The sequence below is a fragment of the Mobula birostris genome, chromosome 2 (assembly GCF_030028105.1).
Source record: "Mobula birostris isolate sMobBir1 chromosome 2, sMobBir1.hap1, whole genome shotgun sequence".
NCBI lineage: Eukaryota > Metazoa > Chordata > Chondrichthyes > Myliobatiformes > Myliobatidae > Mobula > Mobula birostris.
Window position 1 is genome coordinate 12,832,602 of NC_092371.1, and position 24,497 is coordinate 12,857,098.

The following is a 24,497-nucleotide window of genomic DNA, read 5'->3' on the forward strand; positions in this document are numbered from 1 at the left end:
GGACAGCTGACAAACTCCAATCCCAATGTGTTTCACTGACAGCCACCTACCGATGCCAGGGCCTTGCCCAGAGCGTCACCAGTCTGCGAGCTGCCAGCTGCGGTCCCCCTGCTCCCTGCAACAGCACAAAGGCACGTTAATGGATCTAAAGCCAGCCAGGCAGGCGTCAAGAAACATACAAAAAAGTAGTCTTGGCAAAGTTTCCGCTGGCGCGAGACGTACCCATCAGGCTTTCCGAACTGCTTAAGGACGGCGTGTGCGAGGATGTGGCAAACGGGGATGAGCTGGTGCTGCTGCGGTGGAAGCTGGCCACAGGAGGAAGGGTAGCGTTCACCTCTGCAGGAGAGTAGGGCTGAGGTAAAGAGAAAAGAAACTGAATGAGAGACATCATTGATAGGCTGGCTGCCCCGGAGCAGTGGTTGGTCAATGTGGGGCAGAACTGGGCTTAAAAATGTGTAACAATATCATTGAATACAGTCATTGATTGAGAGATACAGCACAGAACAGGCCCTTTTGGCCCTTCGAGACACAGCGCCCAGCAACCCACCGATTTAACCCGAGCCTAATCACAGGACAGCTTACAATGACCAATTAACCTACTAATCAGCACGCCCTTGAACTGTGGGAGGAAACAGGAGCACCCGGAGGAAACCCACGCAGTCACGGGGAGAACGAACAAACTCCTCACAAACAGCAGTGGGATTTGAACCCGGGTCGCTGGAACTGTAATAACATTATGCTACGCTATTCTGCCTGGACCCATCGACCTACACCTGGACCATAGCTCTCCATACCCTGCCCATGCGTATACCTATCCAAATTTCTCTCAAATGCTGAAATCGAACCCACGTCCACCACCTCCGCTGGGAGCTTGTTCCACACTCTAGGTGAAGAGGTTCCCCATCAGGTTTCCCTTAAATATGTCACAATTCATTCTTAACCTATGACCCCTCCAAACCTCTCCCAACCAAACTTAAAGGTTGCAGTTGACTCCTCAGCCATCACTTTCTAGGCGGCAAGTTGCCCACACTCACCACCCAATGAATGAAGTTCCCCTCATGTTCACCTTAAGTATTTCACCTTTCACTCTTTCTAGTTCTTGTCTCACTCATCCTCAGTGAGAAAAGCATGCTTGCACTTACTCTGTGTATGCCCCTCATAATCGTGTGTACCTCTATTAAATCTCCCCTCATTCTCCTGCTCTCTGGGGAATAAAGTCCTACCCTGTTCAACCTTTCCCTGTAACCCAGGTTCTCAAGTCCCAGCAACATCTCCTTGTAACTCTTCTCTGCACTCTTTCCATCTTATTCATATCTTTCATGTAGGTATGTGGCCAGAACTGCAAACAATACTCCCAAATTTGGCCTCACCAATATCTTATACAATTTCAGCATAACATCCCAACTCCTGTACTCAATCCTTTGACTTATGAGAGTCAAAGTGCCAAAAGCTTTCTTTATGACCCTATCTACCAGTGACGCCATTTTAAGGATCTGTATTCCTGACATCTTCAATATTATTTTTAAAAATCAAAAATATAAATTATAAGGATGGAGAAGGGAACAGAATTGAAGCCAGGTGGTCCCCAATTTAATATCTCCTACTGAATGACATTTCTTTAATAGTAAACCTTCCCTCAACAGAAAGCATTCTGTTCAGATGGCAACTGCCCCACAATGTCCCTTCTCATTTTTTTACGGCTGTGCAGACCAACCATTACTCTGAGCAGGAAATTTTTATATGGCCTGAAAATTGCGAGACACTTAAAATGTTTGTTTTCGGTAATATACATACTATTAATATTAAAAATGAAAGTTGAAAAATCACATACTTTTGATATTTATTAATTGAAGGATATAATGAAATGCAGTAAAGACAAAAAAAATCTTTCATATTGTTCCGTTATCTTTTCTAGCTGTGTTGAATTCCAGCTGCACAGAAACAAAGGCTATGTGCACGGGAGCATTTCAGTTACTGCGTGGCCGCACAGTTTAGAGGGAACAGTGCTGCCCTGACTCTTTGACTGCTGGTCTTTGATGCAAATGATGCATTTCACTATACATTGTGATAAGTGAAGCTAATCTCAAGAAAAAAGATCTTAAAATCTTATCCCATTGCCGCCTACACAGTGGCCAATCACAATATGAGAAGGCACATCAAGTGCCAGGGAGTGGGTGCGTATACCACCTCTGTCCTCTACCCTGTAATAGGAGGGGAACTCAGTATGGACCAGGTGGGCCTCCGTGCTGCATCCGTCTCTAACTCACCAGACGCTCGTGAGGGTGAAGGTTGCTGTAGCCATTCGCCTGGCTCATATGGGGCGTGGCCCCAGCTGGAACTGCCCCGTAGTTGGCCTGGCTGATCCCACCGGACGGAGTCCACAGTTCTGATGTGTTATGTTGCCCATCTGGACAAAATAAAAAGTGATTGTAAAACAGGAGCAGAGGTTATTCCATAAAGTCTGGCTACTCCTAAGAATCCACAGTGCTCAGACCAAATTGCCCAGCTCAGCCCATCTTGCTGGTTCTGGCTCCTTCAAAACTCAGTTGCATTGATCATAAGCACAAGAGACACTGCAGATACTGGAAATCCAGAGCAACACGTACAAAACGCTGGAGGAACTCTGCAGCTCAGGCAGCGTCTGTGGAGAGGAATAACAGTCAATGTCTCAGGCCAAGACCCTTCATCAGGACCGGAAAGGAAGGGGCAGATGCCCATGATGCTCATGATGACATGAACATTAATTTCTGGTAATTGCATCCCCTCCATCCCCTTTTCCATTCCCAATTCTGGTTACCCTCTCACCCCTTCTCTTCTCCTCAGATGCCCATCACCTCCCTCTGTTTCCCCTCTCCTCCTTCTCCTATGGTCCACTCTCCTCTCCTATCAGAATGCTTCTCCTTCAGCCCTTTTCCTTTTCCACCTATCAACTCCCAGCTTCTTACATCATATCTCTCTCTCTCTCTCACACACACACACACACACACACACACAAACACACACACACACACACACACACACACACACCCAGAAATATACCCTTAAAACTTTACCTTCAGACCCCCCTTCTCTCAGTAGACATACTCTGAGAATAGACACGCCAAGGATGTTCCTGCCTCAATTCAGATATATTTATCACAATGATAGGTGATATACGTGGCTGGCAGGGTGGAGACACATCTCTCCCAAAGCAGGTGTTAGGTGCTCCTTCCCTCCACTAGCCTGCAGGTCACCCTTGGGCAAGGGGTAGCACCTGCTTAGCCCCCCTATCAGTCATATGAAGCCATGGGAGCAGCTGGTGGATGGTCGTATGAACAGATGGTGCACATCTATCACAAGTCCTGGTTATGTGACCATTGACACCAGGCAGAGAATCTCTGAAGAGTATTGATAGTGGCTGGGGTCACCCATCTTGTAAAGACACTGCCCAGAAGGAAGAAGGGAAAAGCAAACCACTTCTGTAGAAAAATCAGCCAAGAGCAATCATGGTCATGGAAAGACCAAGATCACCCAGGTCATATGATACAGCACATGACGAACCAACCAGCCACAGTACAGTAAAATGTGCCATTTGCATTAACAACCAACACACCCAGGAAGCAGCCTGAAAGTGTCACCGTACATCCCGTAGCACACCCGCAATGTTCAACAGAACAACACAGACAACAATATACTATACAACACAAGAGAATTATACCACAGAACTGGATATAGTTCAGAGGCAGAGGAGACATGAGGCAGTGTGATGGACATTTTGGAGTAACACCAACATTGCAGTTGGGGTTGGGAGCAAGGGGGGGAAGCAACTGAAGGGTAATCCCCATCCCCACCCCCAAAATGAGCATCCTAAATAGTCACCTTACCTGGCAATAGAAAGGAGCTGGAGAAGATGCTGCCGGGTGCCTTGGGGGATGGAAAACTGGAATTCTCCCTGTACTCATCGGAATTCTGTGTCTGGGCATACACCTGCAGAAGACCAAATGGGCAAAAATTACTCCACTTTCTGAGTAAGGCTTTCAAATGAGAGTCTGGCAGGGTACTTAGGTACCCTGTTAAGTAGTGTCAAGTCAGGTGCATGCTTTAAACTCCAAACATAAGCTCAGTGTGCTCTCCCACACAGCACAGTCTCACATTTGTAAAAAGCTGGCCTTAGTTATGTTGGCTAAGGGGAGGACACAGGCCCCCGGACTCGACAGTCTTTGAACTAGCATTCATGGGACCTTTGGGATGGATGGGCAAGTCCTTATTTCAATATCTTGCCACTCCATTCACAGAACAGTACAGCACAAGTCAAGTTAAGCGAAGTTTATTGTCTTTTAACTTTATACGTGTATATAACCATATAATGTATATAGAAGTGAGACATTTCTTCGAACCAGCATGTAAAGCACAGTAGTACACATAACACACGATAACTTAAGAAGGTAAGGATAAAATCTACAGATGAATCACACGTAAAAAACAAACTAAAGTGCATTAGTATTAAATATTGCGGAACAGATTAACCAGTGATGCTTTGAATATGATGCAGCAGGGAGTTGAGAAGCCTACTGGCCTGGGTGAAAAAACTGTTTCTTCCAATACAGTACAGACCCTTTGGCCCACAATGTTGAGCCAACTTATTGACCTATTCCAAGATCAATGTAACTCTTTCCTCTCCCACAGCCCTCCATTTTTCTTTCATCCATGTTCCTATCCAAGAGTCTCTCAAATGTCCCTAACGTACCTGCCTCTGGTAGGGTGTTCCACACACCCACCATTGTCTGTGTGAAGAACCTACCTCTGAGATTGCCCCCTGTGCCTTAGAATTATGTCTGCTCGTATTAGCCACTTCCACCCTGGAAAAAAGTCTCTGGCTATCCACTCGACCTACGCCTCTTTTCATCTGGCACACGGACACTTCAATCAAGTCACCTCTCATCCTCCTTCACTCCAAAGAGAAAGGCCCTGGCTCACTCAACCTTTCCTTACAAGACATGCTCTCTAATCCAGACAGCATCCTGGCAAATCTCCACTGCACCCTCTCTAAAGCTTCCACATCCTTCCCATAATGAGGTGACCAGAACTGAACACAATATCCAAGCGTGGTCAAACCAGGGTTTTATAGACCTTGCAGATCTCCGACTAATGCAGGCCAACAAAATCCAAATTTCAAAGTAAGTACATTACCAAAGTACATATATTCACCCTGTAAAACCCTGAGATTGAAATTCTTGTGGGCATTCACAATAAATACAAGAAACACAACAGAATTAATGAAAGACCACACCCAGCAGGACGGACAAACAACCAGTGTGCAAAAAACACCAAACTGGTCAAATACAAAAAGAAAGAAAAATAATAATAATATTAATCATAAACAATTAAGCAATAAATATCGAAGAGTCCTTGAAAGTGATCCACAGGTTGTGGAATCAGTTCAGTGTTGGGGTGAGTGGATTTATCCGAACAGGTTCGAGAGCCTGATGGCTGAGGGGTAGTAACTGTTCCTGAACCTGGTGGTGTGGGACCTGATAGCAGGGAGAAGAGAGTGTGGCCTGGATGGTGGGGGACTTGACGATGGATGTTGCTTTCCTGTGACAGCGCTCCACACTGTGCACGTTCATATCAACTTGCACGGCAACTTTGAGGGAACTATGGACACGAGCCCCAAGATCTCACTGTTTCTTCACACAGCTAAGAATCCTGCCATTAATCTTGTACTCTTCTTTCAAGCTCACCCTTCCAAAGTGTGTCACTTCACACTTCATAACAGAAGTGGGCAGCATAGATATAGCACACACAGTAACCTTGAGCTCATGACTCTCTTAATGGCATGACAGCGGCTATAATTCATTGGGAGTTTGAAGAGATTTGGTATGTCATCAAAACAAGGCATCCGTTAGTCTTGCGAGACCATGGATCTGTACCTGGAAAGTCTTCACTCTCCAGGGCGCAGGCCTGGGCAAGGTTGTATGGAAGACCAGCAGTTGCCCATGCTGCAAGTCTCCCCTCTCCACGACACCGATGTTGTCCAAGGGAAGGGCAAGGGCCGATACAGCTTGGCACCAGTGTCGTCGCAGAGCAATATGTGATTAAGTGCCTTACTCAAGGACACAACACGCAGCCTCGGCTGGGGCTCGAACTCACGACCTTCATTTCGCTAGTCGAACGCCTTAACCACTTGGCCAAATGCCCACACATGTCACCAAAGACAATTGTAAATTTCTACAGGTGTACCGTGGAGAGCATTCTAACTGGCTGCATCTCCGTCTGGTATGGGGGGGCGGGTAGTGGGTGGGGATGGACTTCTGCACAGGATCAAAGCAAGCTGCAAAGAGTTTAAACTCAGTCAGCTCCATCGTGAGCACTATTCTCCATAATATCCAGGACATCTTCAAGGAGAAATGCCTCAAAGAGGCACCATCCATTATTAAAGAACCCCCGCCACCCAAGACATGCCCTCTTCTCATTGCTACCATCAGGAAGGAGGTACAGGAGCCTGCAGGCACACACTCCACGATTCAGGATCAGCTTCTTCCCCTCTGCCATCTGATTTCTGAATGGACATTGAACCCATGAGCACCACCTCACTACTTTCTTATGTCTATTTTTGCACTACTTACTTAATTTAAGGATTTATATAGATACTTTCTGTAATTCACAGTTTGCACTCTATTACTATGCATTGCATTGTACTGCTGCTGCAAAGTTAACGAATTTCACGACATATGCCAGTGATATTAAACCTGATTCTGATTCTGAAAAGGTTGCTGCATTCAGCCATTGTCAATGAATAGGCCAATGTTCGGAAACTGGCAGTCTGCCAGAATTTAATTGCTGCATATAGCCACTTGTGTGTAAATATTGGGCAACCTTTACAAACAGCAAATAAAATGGCTTTGGCAAGAAATCACTAAACTTGACTTTCTCTGTGAGCTCTCTAAAAGCCCAGCTCGTATCTGAGGTGATCAGGTGCAGGCCCAGTCTGAGTAAGTCTGCATAAGATTAAAAGATGGCAGGAAAGGCCTTGACCTGACAGGAAGTGTGTGTTCATATCCTGTGTCAAACACGCTTACCAGCCACAGTCAAATTTTGCTTATACCTTTAATGATCGCGCACCAAAATCATGTTACAAGACTGAAGTTTGAGGAGATTTGCTATGTCACCAAAGACTCAGAACAGTCCACAATGTTGTGCCAACATCTTAACCTATTCTAAGTTCAACTTAACCCTTCCCTCCCTTGTAGCCCTCCATTTTGCTTTCATATATGCCTACCTAAGAGGTTCTTAAATGTCCTTAATGTACCACCTGGTAGAGGCAGATACATTAGGGACATTTTGGTAGCAGAGTTCCACAGATATACCGTGGAGAGCTTTCTAACTAGTTGCATCACCGCATGCTAAAGAGGTTTCTACGTGCAGGATCAAAACAAAAACTGCAGAAGCCCTTTATCTCAGCCAACTCCACAGGCCAGTTCAGTGGGAGAGAAGCTGACCTCGAGCCTGGCGGTTCGTGTTCTCAAGCGTTTGTATCTTCTGCTGGGTGGATGGGAGGAGAAGAGCAAAAGTCAGGGAGGAATGGGTCTGTGATTACGCTGACTCAGTGGGAACCGTCGAAAGAGTCCAGTGGAGGAAGGAGGGCTAGTTTCTATGATGGCTTGGGCTGCATTTACAACCCTTTGCAATTCCTCGTGGTCTCAGGTAGAGCAGTTGGCGTACCAAGCTGTGATCAGTCTGGATAGGATACATTCTATGAAGCATCAGTACAAATTGGACCATGCCAAATTTCCTTAGCCTGTAACATGAAGAATGTCTATTTTTTATATATAAAAATCTACGGTGAATGACTCAGATCTGAATACATTACCAACGTGAGCATCTATTTATTTATTTAACTATCTATCTATTCATTCATTCATTTATTTAGAGATACAGCACAGTACAGGCCCTTCCGGCCCAAAAAGCCACACTTCCCAGCAACCCACCGATTTAATCTCAGCCTAATCACTGGACAATTTACAATGACCAATTAACCTCCTAGATGCCTTTGGAATGTGGGAGGAAACCACAGCACCCTGAAGAAACCCATGCAGTTCACAGGGAGAACGTACAAACTCCTTACAGATGGCTCCGGAGTGAAATTCCAAACTCCGACGCGCCGAGCTGTGGTGACGTCGCGCTAACCACTACACCACCGTGAGGTGGTGGAGGAAAACTCAATCACAGGATTGAAGCAGAAATCAGATAAGTTCTTGATATGAAAAAAAAATATATTGGCAGTTCAATCTTCAAGTCCAAGTTTAATTGTCGTTTAACCGTACGCATGAATACAGCCAAATGAAACAGCGTCTCTCCGGGTCCAAGGTAAAAAACACAGCGCCAACGGTCGCACGCAGCACACAGCACCTTAGCAGAGAAACATACAATCACAAAAAATATACATTTTTATATACCAAGTCCTTGAGTAGCGTAGATGATGCAGCAGGCCTTGCACGGGCTAGTGAAGTCGCAGACTGGTTAAGAGGATAGGGGTGGGAATAGCTGGAATACCGTGGCACAGAGCCAGCACAGACTTTGACGGGCTGAGTGGCCTACTTCTGACAAGTAGAAGAGAGCTTTTTTTTTCCTGTTCAGAACTTATTCAGAATTAGGTTTAATATCACCGACGTATGTATTGGTGCGTGGCCAAGTGGTTAAGATGTTCGTCTAGTGATCTGAAGGTTGCTAGTTCGAGCCTTGGCTGAGGCAGCGTGTTGTGTCCTTGTGCAAGGCACTTAATCACACATTGCTCTGCGATGACACTGGTGCCAAGCTGTATGGGTCCTAATGCCCTTCCCTTGGAGAACATTGGTCTCGTGGAGAGGGGAGACTTGCAGCATGGGCAACTGCCAGTCTTCCATACAACCTTGCCCAGGCCTGCGCCCTGGAAACCTTCCAAGGTGCAAATCCATGGTCTCATGAGACTAACGGATGCCTATATATGTCGTGAAATTTGTTGACTTTGCAGTATCAGTACAATGCAATACGTAATCATAGAGAATAAACTGTGAAGTACAGTAAATATGCATATTAAATAGTTAAATTAAATAAGTGGTGCAAAAATAGATTGTAGTGTGGTAGCGTTCATGGGTTCAATGTCCATTCAGAAATCGGATGGCAGAGGGGAAGAAGCTGTTCCTGAATCGTTGAGAGTGTGTCTTCAGTTTTCTGTACCTCCTCCTGATGGTAACAACGAGAGGGGTCCACGTCCTGGGTGGTGGGGGTCCTTAATAATGGCATCGCCTTTCTGAGGCTTTGCTCCTTGAAGATGTCCTGTGAAGATGTCCTGGGTACTACGCAGACTATTAAAACCTACTGCTCAGTTTTCACTGACTGGTCACCATTGTGTGAGCTCCTGTGCACAAATTGACAGTCAGATTTCCTACATTACAACAGGGACTACACTTGGTTACAAAGTGATGTGGTTGATGCTAAAGGTTCTATACAAGTGCAAGTATTACCTTAATAGTCATTAAAAACTCTGCAATTTTTCTAGAGAAAGTGTTTTTACTGAGAGATTCAGATTTATCTATCACATGTACATGAAAACATACAGTGAAATGCATCATTTGCACTAACAACTAGCACATCCAAGGATATGATTGGGGACGGCCCATGAGTATCCTACACTTTCCGGTGCCAACGTAGCAACCCCACGTTGCTCATCAGAACGAACAAAGAACACAACAAGCAGAACAGCAGCAAACCAAACTCCTTTCCTCTGCCCCACCCACTCCCACACAAGAGCAGGCCTCCACCTCCAGGATAGGCCCCTGGGCCTACACTCTACAGGCTTCGAGCATTGGGCTTTGCCTTCTAGACTTTCAATCCAGCGAAAAAGCCTGAACTTTACAATTGACCCACAACCCCCACCCCCACACCCCCAGTACAATAGCTGACAGCATCAAATGTGGAAACTTGCTTATTTTTTGGGCATTTGCCATTGTGGTATCTTCTCATGGAAGGCTGGTGTCATGTTACTCATGAGAGTCTGACACCATGGTAACGTCTTCAGATGCGCAAGACCTGCAGCAACTAATACTGCATGATTAAACAAAGCAAAAATACAATGGTGAGGTAAATCAACTTGCGTTATTTTATTTTAAAATACACTCAGTGGCCACTTTGTTAGTTACACCTGTACACCTGCTCGTTAATGCTAATATCTAATCAGTCAATCATGTGGCAGCAACTCGATATAAAAGCATGCAGACATGGTCAAGAGGTTCAGTTATTGTTCAGACCAAACATCAGAATGGGAAAGAAATGTGATCTAAGTGACTTTGACCGTGGAATGATTGTTGGTGCCAGATGGGGTGGTTTGCATATCTTAGCAACTGCTGATCTCCTAGGGATTTTCACACACAGAACAGTCTCTAAAGTTTACAGAGAAGGGTGTGAAAAACAAAAAAACATCCAGTGAGGGGCAGTTCTGTGGGTAAAAACGCCCTGTGAATGAGGGAGGTCAGAGGAGAATGGCCAGACTGGTTCAAGCTGACAGGAAGGTGACAGTAACTCAAATAACCGTGTGTTACAACAGTGGTGTTTTGAAGAGCATATCTGAATACACAACACATCAAACCTTGAAATGGATGGGCGACAGCATCAGAAGACCACAAATATAAACTCAGTGGCTATTTAATTCGGTACAGTTGGTACTTAACAGCCACTGAGTATAGAGCACAGTAACAGGCCATTCCAGTCCAGTGAACCTGTAACGCCCAACTATACCCTTGTGACCAATTAACCTATGAACCCATCTGTCTTCAGACTGTGGGAGGAAACTGGAACAGGAGGAGGAAACCCTCGCAGTCAAGGGGAGAGTGTCCTTACAGACCGTGGTGGGAATTGAACCTGGGTCGCTGGCACTTCAGGAGCGTCATGCTGTCCTCTACGCCACAGTCCCACCCTTTTGTGGCTGGACCTCTCCTTTAAGAATGTACACAAGGCGAAAATTGGAGGAACGCAGAGATTACATATTCAGCGAAGGGACAAGGCCACGGAGACATCAATGATGAGAATTTAAAACCGGATGGAAAGCCAATATATGAGATCAACATAAAACAGGGCAGGTTATACAGCACCCATGGGGGGAATAAAAGGCAACATGTTAGTCCAATTCACTTTATCAGGACTGTAAAGGAAGGGGAGAAGTTCTGAGGAAGGGTCTCGGCCCAAACCATCGACTGTTTGTTCATTTCCATAGATGCTGCCTGACCTGCTGAGTTCCTCCAGTGTGTTGCTCTGGATTTCCAGCATTTGCAGAATCTCTTGCAAAGAGGAAAAAAAGGGTGGAGCATCACAGTTTCTTATCTGCCCCATGACCTGGCCAGTCCTGATGATTCAAATTGTGATGTTGGCTTCCTTGGTTGGTGGGTAAGGATTGTAGGGGGCACTGGGAGGAAAGGGGATTACACTCACTCTTGCTGTTCAGGGGCAGTTACTAGAACGTGTGCCTGGGAGGAGAGAAGAATGGGTCTTGTTTTGTTGAGGTTGTTGTTAAGATTCAGAATTGGTTTTCCAGAGCATATTCTGCCTGGAGGTCGGTGACCAGTGGTATTTCTCAAGGATCTGTTCTAGGAGCCCTGCTGTTTGTGATTGTTATAAATGACTTGGATGGGGAAATGGAAGGGTTGGTTAGAAAGTTAGCAGATGACACGGAGGTTGGTGGAGTTGTGGATAGTGTACAAGGCTGTTGAAGGTTACTGCAGGGCATTAACAGGATGCAGAGCTGGGCTGAGAAGTGGCAGATGCAGTTCAATCCTGCAAAGTGTGAAGTGATTCACTTTGGAAAGTTAAACGAAGACCATAAGACTATAAGACAAAGGAGCAGAAGTAGGCCATTTAGCCCATCGAGTCTGCTCCACCATTTTATCATGAGCTGATCCATTTTATTCTATTTAGTCCCACTGCCCCGCCTTCTCACCATAACCTTTGATGCCCTGGCTACTCAGATACCTATCAATCTCTGCCTTAAATACACCCAATGACTTGGCCTCCACTGCTGCCCGTGGCAACAAATTCCATAGATTCACCACCCACTGACTAAAAAAATTTCTTTGCATTTCTGTTCTGAAAGGGCTCCCTTCAATCCTGAAGTCATGCCCTCTCGTACTAGACTCCCCCATCATGGGAAACAACTTTGCCACATCCACTCTGTCCATGCCTTTCAACATTCGAAATGTTTCTATGAAGTCTCCCCTCATTCTTCTAAACTCCAAGGAATACAGTCCAAGAGTGGACAAACGTTCCTCATATGTTAATCCTCTCATTCCCGGAATCATTCTAGTGAATCTTCTCTGTACCCTCTCCAACGTCAGCACATCCTTTCTTAAATAAGGAGATCAAAGCTGCCCACAGTACTCCAAGTGAGGTCTCACCAGCGCCTTATAGAGCCTCAACATCACATCCCTGCTCCTATACTCTATTCCTCTAGAAATGAATGCCAACATTGCATTCGCCTTCTTCACTACTGACTCAACCTCGAGGTTAACTTTAAGGGAATCCTGTACGAGGACTCCCAAGTCCCGTTGCATCTCAGAACTTTGAATTCTTTCCCCATTTAAATAATAGTCTGCCCGTTTATTTTTGTCTGCCCATTTATTTTTTTCTGCCAAAGTGCATAACCATACACTTTCCAACATTGTACTTCATTTGCCACTTCTCTGCCCATTCTTCCAATCTATCCAAGTCTCTCTGCAGACTCTCCATTTCCTCAGCACTACCGGCCTCTCCACCTACCTTCGTATCGTCAGCGAACTTAGCCACAAAGCCATCTATTCTATAATGCAAATCATTGATGTACAATGTAAAAAGAAGCGGCCCCAACACTGATCCCTGTGGAACACCACTGGTAACCGGCAGCCAACCAGGATAGGATCCATTTATTCCACTCTCTGTTTCCTGCCAATCAGCCAACGCTCTATCCACGTATGTAACTTTCCTGTAATTCCATGGGCTCTTATCTTGTTAAGTAGCCTCATGTGTGGCACCTTGTCAAAGGCCTTCTGAAAATCCAAATATACAACATCCACTGCATCTCCCTTGTCTAGCCTACTGGTAACTTCCTCAAAAAATTGTAATAGGTTTGTCAGGCAGGATTTTCCTTTAAGGAACCCATGCTGAGTTCTGCCTATCTTGTCATATGCCTCCAGGTACTCTGTAACCTCACCCTTGACAATCAACTCCAACAACTTCCCAACCACCGATGTCAAGCTAACAGGTCTATAATTTCCTTTTTGCTTCCTTGCCCCCTTCTTAAATAGCGGAGTGACATTTGCAATCTTCCAGTCTTCCGAAACCATGCCAGAATCTATCGACTTTTGAAAGATCATTGCTAATGCCTCCGCAATCTCCACAGCTACTACCTTCAGAACAGGAGGGTGCATTCCATCTGGTCCGGGAGATTTATCTACCTTTAGCCTATTCAGCTTCCTGAGTACTTTCTCTGTCGTAGTTGTGACTGCGCACACTTCTCTTCCCTGCCACCCTTGAGTGTCCAGTATCCTGCTGTCTTCCTCAGTGAAGACTGATGCAAAATACTTATTCAGTTCCTCTGCCATCTCCTCATCTCCCATTACAATTTCTCCAGTATCATTTTCTATCGGTCCTATATCTACTCTCACCTGTCTTTTACTCTTTATATACTTGAAAAAGCTTTTAGTATCCTCTTTGATATTATTTGCTAGTTTCCTTTCATAGTTAATCTTTTCTCTCTTAACGACCTTCTTGGTTTCCTTTTGTAAGGTTTTAAAAACTTCCCAATCCTCTGTCTTCCCACTAATTTTTGCTTCCTTGTATGCCCTCTCCTTTGCTTTGAAGGTGGAGTACAGGGTGAATGTCAGGATTCTTCTCAGTGTGGAGGAACAGAGGGATCTTGGGATCCACGTCCACAGATCCCTCGTAGATTCTTCTTCTTGTATGGTGCGAGGAGAAGATGGCGGCACGGCGCAGCACACGCGGCCGTTCTGAATGAATTATCGATATGTGTAACTAGGGGCCGTGCATCAATCCCGATTTGATGGGGACAGCTGCGAAGCGCAGATAAACATCTGGAGAAACTGCCGCTGCTACTGTGCGATCGAGAATCTCCAGAGACGAAGGCCCCAAATCCTCAGCTTTGCGTATCACCTGTTGCTGGGGCCGGGGTCAAACCACTCAGCAGAGATGGTGCCTGGTGCATCGGTGTCAGAAGGCTGGTCGGAGGCTCGGAGTTTTTCGGACGGACTCGGAGTCAGGCTGTGGTCGGATGCTTCCAGGATGCTGCATTGGCAAGTTGGCGGTGCTGGAGGTTTACCGTCTGTGTGAGATGATGAGACTTTCGAGAGACTCCGAGGTTTTTACTGTGCCATGGACTGTTCTTATCAAATTACAGTAATGCTTTGCACTGTTGTAACTATATGTTATAATTATGTGGTTTTTGTTAGTTTTTAAGTTGGTTTGTCATGTGTTTTCGTGATATAATTCTGGAAAAACATTTTTATCATTTCTTAATGCATGCATTACTAAATGACAATAAAAGGGGACTGCCTGTCCTCATAATCATAATCATAATAATACTGCATAAGTTGATAGGGTGGTTAAGAAGGCAAATGGTGTGCTGGCCTTCTTTAGTCAGGGGATTGGGTTTATGAGCCATGAGGAAATGTTGCAGCTCTACAAAACACAGGTGAGAGCACACTTGGAGTATTGTGCTCAGTTCTGGTCAGCTCAATATAGGAAGGATGTGGAAGCTTTAGAGGGGGTTCGGAGGAGATCTACCAGGATGCCACCTGGATTGGAGAGCAGAGAGTGGCGGGTGCGTGGAACACACCACAGGGTGATGGTTGCAACAGATACATTCAGAACGTGGAAGAGAATCTTAGCCAGGTGTAAGGATGAGGGGAAAATGGAGGGTTATGCGGGAGGGAAGGGTTGGATTGCTTGGAGTAGGCTAAAGAGTCGGCACAATGTCATGAGCCAAATGGTCTATACTGTGCTGCAACATTCTCCGTCCTGTGTCCAAGTTGTGTTCTGTGTCGTTCTGCCGAGCGTTACTCTGTTAGCAGCGGAATGTGTGGTCTCACTTGTGGGCTGTCACACCACACTCTCAGCCTGTGTTGGTTGTTAACGCAAACGAAGCAGTTCACTGTCTGTTTTGACGTACGTGTGATAAATAAATCTGAATCTGAACGTGAATTAGATTCGACTGTAATGGCATTGCAGGCAAATCGGCCAGTCCGAGGACTGGTGGTCAGGCCGTGATACTAAGCACGGGCAAAGCCTCTTGAGGTCAGAGGAGAGAGGAGGGTAAGGAGATGACTGGCGGCTTGAGGGGGAGCCTGGGGAGACTGCTTTAACTTTGGATCCAGCAGTGGATTGTATGGTGCACATTGTGCCAGGATACGCTGTGCTGGCAGCCTCACTGACTCCAGAGCTGTCAGCAACATCATTGCAACGTGCCTTTACTGCTGGCTGGAGCTCAGCCCAAAGCTTCGCCCCTCTCCCGCACAGAGGGAACTGCCTCGAGGAATCATTGCGCCCTTCAGTGAGCCCACCCCTCGTTAATCAGGCAACGACGACGATTGCTCAGACGATCTGCCAGCTCCCCGTGAGGGCTAGGTGCTCCTCACTGGGCACCCCTCCCAGCAGTTGCCTCAGTCAGGGGTTGCCGGGGGTGGGGAAGAAAGGACCGAGAGAAGAGTGAGCGAGGAAAACAACGAAGGGAGCTATAGAAAGAATGAGATATCAAGTGGAGGAGTGAGAGTGAGGGACTGAGCAGAGACCAGTACTCACTGGAGTTTAGAAGAATGGGAGGGGGGGGTTCTCATTGAATCCTCCCGACTATTGAAAGGCCTGGACAGAGTGACTGTGGTGAAGTTGTTTCCTATAGTGGGAGAGTCTAGGACCAGAGGCTACACCCTCAGAATAGAAGAACGTCCCTTTAGAACAGAGAAGAGGAGGAATTTCTTTAGCCAGAGGGAGTTGAATCTGTGGAATTCATTGCCAGAAACGACTGTGGAGGCCAAGTCATTTGGTATATTTAAAGCGGAGGTTGATAGGTTCTTGATTAGTCAGGGCGTCAAAGGTTAAGGAGGGCAAGGCAGGAGAATGTGGTTGAGAGGGATCATAAGTCAGCCAGGATAGAATGGCAGAGCAGACTCGAAGGGCTGAATGGCCTAATTCTGCTCCTTTGTCTTATGGTCTTATAGAATGAGGGAGAACAGCAAAGAAAAAGAGCAAGGAAAAGCAAACAAGAGGGAGAGGGGTAGTGTGCAAGGGACCGGGTGATGCAGTGTCGTACGAAGCAAGTAACAAGGGAGGTGAGGGAGGTGAGGGAGAGGGGGGTACACGTGGAAGAGAGAACGTGTGAGTGAGAGAGCACATGAGACACAGATAGAGATGGTGGAACTGAGTCATAGAGCACCACAGTACAGGAACAGGCCCTTTGGCCCATCTAGTCCATGGCAGACTGTTATTCCGCCTAGTTCCAGTGACTGTAACGTTCCAGACCCTTCCCAGCCAGGTACCTATCCGAGTTTCTCTTAGAGATAGTAATTGAACCCACTTCCACCACTTCCACTGGCAGCTCGTTCCACACACTCAGCACCCCCTGAGTGAAGAAGTTTCCCCTCAGGTTCCCCTTAAATATTCCACCTTTCCATGACCTCCAGTTCTAGTCTCAGCCAACCTCAGTGAAAAAAGCCTGCTTGTATTTAGAGACATAGAAACATAGAAAAACTACAGCACAATACAGGCCCTTCGGCCCACAATGCTGCGCCAAACATGTACTTACTTTAGAAATTAGCCTTCTATTTTTCTAAGCTCAATGTACCTATCCAGGAGTCTTTTAAAAGAATATATCGTATCTGACTCCACCACCATTCCTCACTCTCACCACTCTCTGCGTAAAAAAACTTACCCTGCCATCTCCTCTGTACCTGCTTCCAAGCTCCTTAAAACTGTGTCCTCTCATGCTAGCCATTTCAGCCCTGGGGAAAAGCCTCTGACTATCCACACAGTATTTACCCTATCTATACCCCTCAGAATGTTGTATATCTCTATAAAATCTCCCCTCATTCTCCTACACTCTAGATCTATTCAATCTTTACCTATATCTATAACTCAGCTCCTCACGTTCTGAGAACATCCTTGCAAATTTTCTCTGTATTCTTTCAATCTTATCAACATTTTTCATGTAGGTAGGACAACAGAACAGCACATGGACTGTTTGTCCCACTCCCATCAGGGAGGAGGCTATGTAGCATCCACACCAGGACCCCCAGACTCTAAAACAGTGACTTTCCCCAAGCAGTAAGGCTGATCAACACCTCCAGCCACTAATCTACCCCTCCAAACCCCCAACCACCACTACTTTATCATTTCCTGTCAGTCACCTTATGTACGGACAATCCTGACCTTGTGTCACTTTATGGACATACAATCAATCTATGTATATAAGCCATCTTATGTATTTATGTTCATTGTGTTTTTTCTACTATTATTGTGTTTCTTTGGCTGCATGGAGAGAAGGAGCCACTGCTGGGTAACATCTTAGTGCCCTGGCATGTGTATAGCTAGGACACAACATCCATGGTTGATCCTGATCAACAGGGGCCTCTCTGTATTCTTTATTGTTTTGGTTTTTTCGTGCTACATCGCATCCAGATTTAAAAATTATTTTGTTCTCCTTTACACTTGTCAGAATCAAAATCAGGTTTACTATCATCAGCACATGCTGTGAAACTTGTTAACTTTGCGGGTAGCAGTACATTGCAATACATAATAATAAGAGAGAAAAAAGAAAACTGTGAATTACAGTAAGTGTGTGTGTATATATATATATATATAAAGTTAAATTAGTAGTATAAAAATGTAGGAAATAAAAACATAATGAGGTAGTGTTCTTTGTCAGGCTTGACGAAGGGTCTCGGCCCGAAACGTCGACTGTACCTCTTCCTAGAGATGCTGCCTAGCCTGCTGCGTTCACCAGCAACTTTTACGTGTGTTGCTTGAATTTCCAGCATCTGCAGATTTCCTCGTGTATGAGGTAGTGTTCATGGGTTCAATGTCCATTCAGAAATCGGAAGGCGGAGGGGAAGAAGCTGTCCTGAAATTGTTGTGTCTTCAGGCTTCTGTACCTCCTGCCTGATGGTAACAATGAGAAGAGGACATGTCCTGGGTGATGGGGGTCCTTAATGATGGATGCTGCCTTTCTGAGACATTGGTCCTTGAGGATGTCCTGGATACTAGGGAGGCTGGTACTCATGATGGAGCTGACTGAGTTTACAACTCTCTGCATCCTGTACAGCACCCCGCCTTCCCATACCAGACGGTGATGCAGCCAGTTAGAATGCTCTCCACCGTACATATGTAGAAATTTGTGAGTGTTTTTGGTGACACCAAATCTCCTCAAACTCCTAATGAAACATAACTGCTGGCTTGCCTTCTTTATCACTGCATCGGTATGTTGGGTCCAGGTTAGATGCTCAGAGATATTGACACCCAGGAACTTGAAATTGCTCACTCTCTCCACTTCTGATCCCTCTGTGAGGATGGGTATGTGTTCCCTTGTCTTAGTCATAGTCAGAGTCATACTTTATTGATCCCGGGGGGAAATTGGTTTTCATTACAGTTGCACCATAAATAATAAATAGTAATAAAACCATAAATAGTTAAATAGTAATATGTAAATTATGCCAGTAAATTATGAATTAAATCTAGGACCAGCCTATTGGCTCAGGGTGCCTGACCCTCCAAGGGAGGAGTTGTAAAGTTTGATGGCCACAGGCAGGAATGACTTCCTATGACGCTCTGTGTTGCATCTCAGTGGAATGAGTCTCTGGCTGAATGTACTCCTGTGCCCAACCAGTACATTATGTAGTGGATGGGAGACATTGTCCAAGATGGCATGCAACTTGGACAGCATCCTCTTACCCTTCCTGAAGTCCACAATCAGTTCTTTGGTCTTACTGACGTCGACTGCAAGGTTGTTGTGTACTGGGAATGACATTAAACAATCTTGAAACTTGATCTTGAATCCTGTATCTTGATAGGCTAAGTTTATACTCACTACTGTGCAGGAGGGGTGACTATGCATAGATAGGGTAGGTAGGCAGTACGTCTGACTACTGACACTGTAAAGGGAGACTGCGGGAATGAAATACTGACAGTTGGCGCTGGCAGCAGTGCCACATTGGAACAGTGACGCTGAAACGCTTCACATCTCCCCGGGCCTGTCCTTTCAGAATCACACCCTCAGATACCATGATGACTAATCAGACACCAAGGCTCGAAGCAGATGCTTCATCACCATTCCATGTGCGAAACCATCCCAATCCCTGTGTCGAGAGGCAACCCCTCCCAATCACCGGCCCTTCCAAAGTTCAAAGTTAGTTTACGATCTAAGTACACGTGAGGACCCCCCCTTGGTGGAGGTCAGCCATGGATGTTGGATCGTAGCTATCTACGCGACACACAAGCCAGGGCAGTAGGAATTGAAGAGCAAGCTGTTGCCCACACAGCTGGTGAACCCACAGGAACGGCGGAGACCGATACAGCTCAGCACCAGCAGCGTTGCAGGAGCTGCCAGTCAGCGTTGGACTCAACGTAGGGACTCGAGCTCCGGAATTTTCCTTCTCCTGAGGTGAGAAGGTGAGCCGCCAACTGCAGCAGACGAGCTCCATCTGTATACGTCACCGAACACTACCCTGAGATTCACTTTCTTGCAGGGATCCACAGTAGAACAAAATATAATAGAATCAAATGAAATGAAAATTTGGCAGAAAAAATAAACGGGCAGACTACTATTTAAATGGGGAAAGAATTCAAAGTTCTGAGATGCAACGGGACTTGGGAGTCCTCGTACAGGATACCCTTAAGGTTAACCTCCAGGTTGAGTCGGTAGTGAAGAAGGCGAATGCAATGTTGGCATTCATTTCTACAGGAATAGAGCAGGGATGTGATGTTGAGGCTCTATAAGGCGCTGGTGAGACCTCATTTGGAGTACTGTGGGCAGTTTTGGTCTCCTTATTTAAGAAAGGATGTGCTGACGTTGGAGAGGGTACAGAGAAGATTCACTAGAATGATTCCGGGAATGAGAGGATTAACATATGAGGAACGTTTGTCCACTCTTGGACTGTATTCCTTGGAGTTTAGAAGAATGAGGGGAGACCTCATAGAAACATTTCGAATGTTAAAAGGCATGGACAGAGTGGATGTGGCAAAGTTGTTTCCTATGATGGGGGAGTTGAGTACGAGAGGGCATGACTTCAGGATTGAAGGGAGCCCTTTCAGAACAGAAATGCGAAGAAATTTTTTTAGTCAGAGGGTGGTGAATCTATGGAATTTGTTGCCACGGGCAGCAATGGAGGCCAAGTCATTGGGTGTATTTCAGGCAGAGTTTGATAGGTATCTGAGTAGCCAGGGCATCAAAGGTTATGGTGAGAAGGTGGGGGAGTGGGACTAAATAGGAGAATGGATCAGCTCATGATAAAATGGCGGAGCAGACTTGATGGGCTGAATGGCCTACTTCTGCTCCTTTGTCTTATGGTCTTATGGAAAAGCTACAGAAAAACAAGTACTGACAAGCAACTCATGTGCAAAAGACAACTGGCCAATAACTGCACCCGGCTATCACGCATGTCACCTTCATTAAGGCCCCTTCCTGGGTGGCTAATGCATTACAAAGGAGGCACAGGGTTCCAATCGGAACATATGCACCATTTTGTTAAAATAGCTCCCCCTCCCCATCCCCCCAACACCCGCAAGACTTCAGTGCGTCTGCTACCCTTTAAAAAAAAGCCGAATGCTTTTGGCTGCAATGAAAGGATCTTCCCCGACAGGACTGTCAGGAGCAGGAGATCAAAGACCTCAGAAGCTTCTGATGTGGTTTAACTTCCTTAACAGACCCAGATGGAGTTAATCATAATTAGCCCTTGGAATGTCAGATAGATGCCTCAATTCTGAAAGCTGTGAAAGGCCCTGGCGTAAACGCAGGCCATTTATTTTTGAACTCTGCTTTCAGAAGCGTTTTCAGTCATAAAATTATTTTGTTATCCCCGCCACCCACCCCCCCTTCCTGCAAGTCCTTTGTTAATGCAGAATCTACCATTACTTTAGAAATCTCGTCCCCTTCTCTCTCTCCCATTCTCTGTGTGTCTCCCTTTCTCTAACTCCCCCATTCTGTCTGTCTCTCCCCTCACGTCTCTCTCCCATTCTCATTCATTCTCTCTCACCCTCCCTCCCTCCCTCTCTCTCCTCTGTATGAGCAGTGTGATTCCACTCCAGCGTTTCTTGGCTAACACCCACCACAAGGGGTTCCACAAATGCTCTTTTCTCATTACCACCGTCAGGCGGGAGTACAGGAACCTCCAGGCTCGTGAACAGCTACTACCCCTCAACCGCCAGGCTCCTGAACCAGAGCGGATAACTCCATTCACCTCGTGAACTGATTCCACAACCTGCAGACTGACTTTCAGTATTAATCAAGTTATTAACGAGGCATTTATTTGTTTATTTATTTATTTGCCTGTTTTTGTTTTTTTTTAATTTGCATAGTTTGTCTTCTTTTGCACGCTGATTGTTTGTCAGTCTGTGGGGGTACATTTCCATTGATTTTATTCTATCTAATGGGAATGCCTGCAAGAAAATGAATCTCAGGGTAGTATATGGTGACATTTATGTACTTTGATTAATAAATTTTCTGTACTTTGAACATGAGCTCTTTATTCTTCTCCACAGCTGCTGCCTGATCTGCTGAGCTCTTCCAGCATTTTGTGTGTTTTGATCTGAAATTCCTGAATCTGTTGCATCCACCAGTGTCGGTAGAGTAGAGCTACTAGGACTTGATGTTTCAATCCCTATGGTAAGTCGGCACTCTCGATGTTGGCAGTGGGTTTGGAGGGGTGACGAGGAGGGAGGGTAGGCACGTCATCGGGGTCATCAGCTGGGCACCCTCCTTCTTTGACGTTTCATTGATAAGCCCACGACGTCTCCAGAGGGCTCAACGGTGCTACCTGGCGTCCCAGATACACCCCCCTCAGTTCCATACCCTCCTGTCTTCATCTTGCAGCCCAGTTGTTGTCTTTCCTTTTAATCCAAATCCAATTGCTGCTTTCTTCTGCTGAATTTCACAAGGACTTGATTGCTTGTTGGAGGGAGTGACCCCTCACCCCCATCTTCCTCAATAGACTGGTCGTAGATGTAGCAACGAATCCCCTGCATCCCACTTCTACAGGGAAAATCTTGGTCTTCCAGCTGTTCTGGGCAGCTTCAGTTGCCAGTTCAGAGTACTTGGTCTTTTTCCTCTCATAAGCTTCTTCGACACCATCTTCTCATGGTACTGTCAATTCCACAACATATGCCAGCTTGGCTGTTGTGGACCACAGGACCATGTCTGGCCGGAGTATCGTAGCCGCAATGTCTGGGGGAAACACAAGCTTTTTTTCCAAGTCCACGTCCATTTTCCAATCCCGAGCAACCTGCAGAATGCTTAAACACGAGGAATTCTGCAGATGCTGGAAATTCAAGCAACACACATCAGAGTTGCTGGTGAACGCAGCAGGCCAGGCAGCATCTCCAGGAAGAGGTACAGTCGACGTTTCGGGCCGAGACCCTTCGTCAGAAGGCTTACATCTTTTGATGTTATATGGTGCTCTGGAGGTTGGTCTGCTGGTACAAGTCGTGTGATGTAGACATTTCCTGCCGATGTTTGTGGGAGAGCACTTGTGGTGATTCGCCTCTGTTCCAAGATTGATGCCAGCTGTCTGAGAACCTGGTTATGCTGCCAAGTGTTCTGCCCCTGGGTGAGGCTCGTGGTGCATCCTGTTAGTAACTGCGCACCGAAATTGCTTAGAAAGCTCAGTGGGTGATTTTGAGGCAATGAATGTTGTTTTATGCCAACAATAAGCATAAATAAACCAAAAATACAGCTTTGACTTTGAGGAGGTGATGTTCTGGGGGTACAGTGCAGTTCAAGGGAGATAGTACCAAGGGAGTTGTCAGATGGTAGAGCCAATGGACGGCTTCCAGTCCAGAGGGGTTATGCTACCCAGGCTGCAGCTCGTAGCCGGAGGGGAGCAGTGCCAAGTGAGTGTCTCACTGTAACACACACAAATGCTGGAGGAACTTGGCAGGTCAGGCAGCATCTATGCAAATGAATAAAGATTCGATATTTCGGGCCAAGACCCTTCATCAGGACTGGAAAGGCAGGAGGAAGATGCCGGTGGGGGGAGGGGAAGGTGGACTAGGTTGAAGGTGATAGGTGAAGCCAGGTGGGTGGGGGAAGGGAGACAAAGTGAGAAGCTGGGAAGTGATAGGTGGAAAAACTAAAGGGCTGGGGAAGAAAAAATCTGACGGGAGAGGAGAGTGCGCCGGGGGAGGTTGGAGGCAGCTGAGGAGAAGAGAAGAGGTAAGGGGGTGCAGGCCAGAGGAGAGAATTGTAAGAGGGAAGGGGGAGGGGGAAGTTATCTGAGGTAGGAGGAATCGATGTTCATGCCATCTGGTTGGAGCCTCCTTACCGTTTCCACCTATCACCTGACGAAGGGTCTCGGCCTGAAACGTCGACTGTACCTCTTCCTAGAGATGCTGCCTGGCCTGCTGCGTTCACCAGCAACTTTGATGTGTGTTGCCACCTATCACCTTCCAGCTTTTAACTTCCATCTCCTCCATTGCTGTACACTGAGCTGCTGAGTTCCTCTGGCACTTCGTCTGCGTGTCTCTCTGGATTCCCAGCATCTACAGAGTCTCTCCTGTTTATGACATACTCTCTGTGTCGCTGACGGTCCCCACATTAGCAAGCACATGACCTGTGTCGTTCTCGCGTGGCTCTTTGTCGCACCTCTTGCTGCGCGTTAAGTGGCTGCCAGCTTTGCCATTTCACGCGGTCTGGTCCTGATGCAGGGGTCTCGACCCGAAGTTCAACCATTCCCATCGCAGACACAACCCTCCCCATCACTGAGTTATCTTCAAAAGTCGGTGCTTCAGGAAGGTGGACGCATCATTACAGATCTCTCCATCTGGGGCATGCCCTCAATGCCACCATTAAGGAGGAGGCACAGGAACCTGAAGACACACACTCAACATTTCAGGAACAGTTTCTTCCCCTCCACCATCAAATTTGTGAACGGACAACGAACCCATGAACACAACCTCACCATTTGTCATCTTTTTCCCCTATTTTCAAATGTTTATTGTAACTTAAAGAGTATTTTTTAATGTCACACTGTACTGCTGCCACAAAACAACAACTTTCATGACATATATCAATGATAGTAAACCTGATTCTGATTCTGGACCAGCTGAGCCAAAAGGCTTGTTGCTTGTTCCCTCAGCGTGAACTCCTGCAGCCTGGAACATGCCAGTCGACAGCATTCCTCCACTGACATCTCGATGAGCTGGCAGACCAACAAGATCCAGGCAGACCAAGGGGCGTCTTTCACTGAGGTGATGATCTTCCAGCAGCACTTGATGTTTGTCTCTGTGTGCGTCCCTGGGAA

General features: G+C 46.3%; 1 protein-coding gene across 2 annotated transcripts in view; it reads right to left on the reverse strand.

The window, feature by feature from the left end:
- The window catches only part of LOC140212485 (transcription factor 12-like), a 169,484-nt gene that overhangs the window by 82,627 nt on the left and 62,360 nt on the right, over positions 1 to 24,497 (reverse strand). For both annotated transcript variants that reach the window (XM_072283361.1, XM_072283352.1), the window contains exons 2-5: positions 3,864 to 3,966; positions 2,268 to 2,407; positions 223 to 352; positions 51 to 115 (exon numbers count right to left, since the gene is read on the reverse strand). In XM_072283361.1, coding sequence (XP_072139462.1) covers positions 51 to 115; positions 223 to 352; positions 2,268 to 2,407; positions 3,864 to 3,966 — 438 coding nt within the window. The remainder of the gene's footprint in view (positions 1 to 50; positions 116 to 222; positions 353 to 2,267; positions 2,408 to 3,863; positions 3,967 to 24,497) is intronic.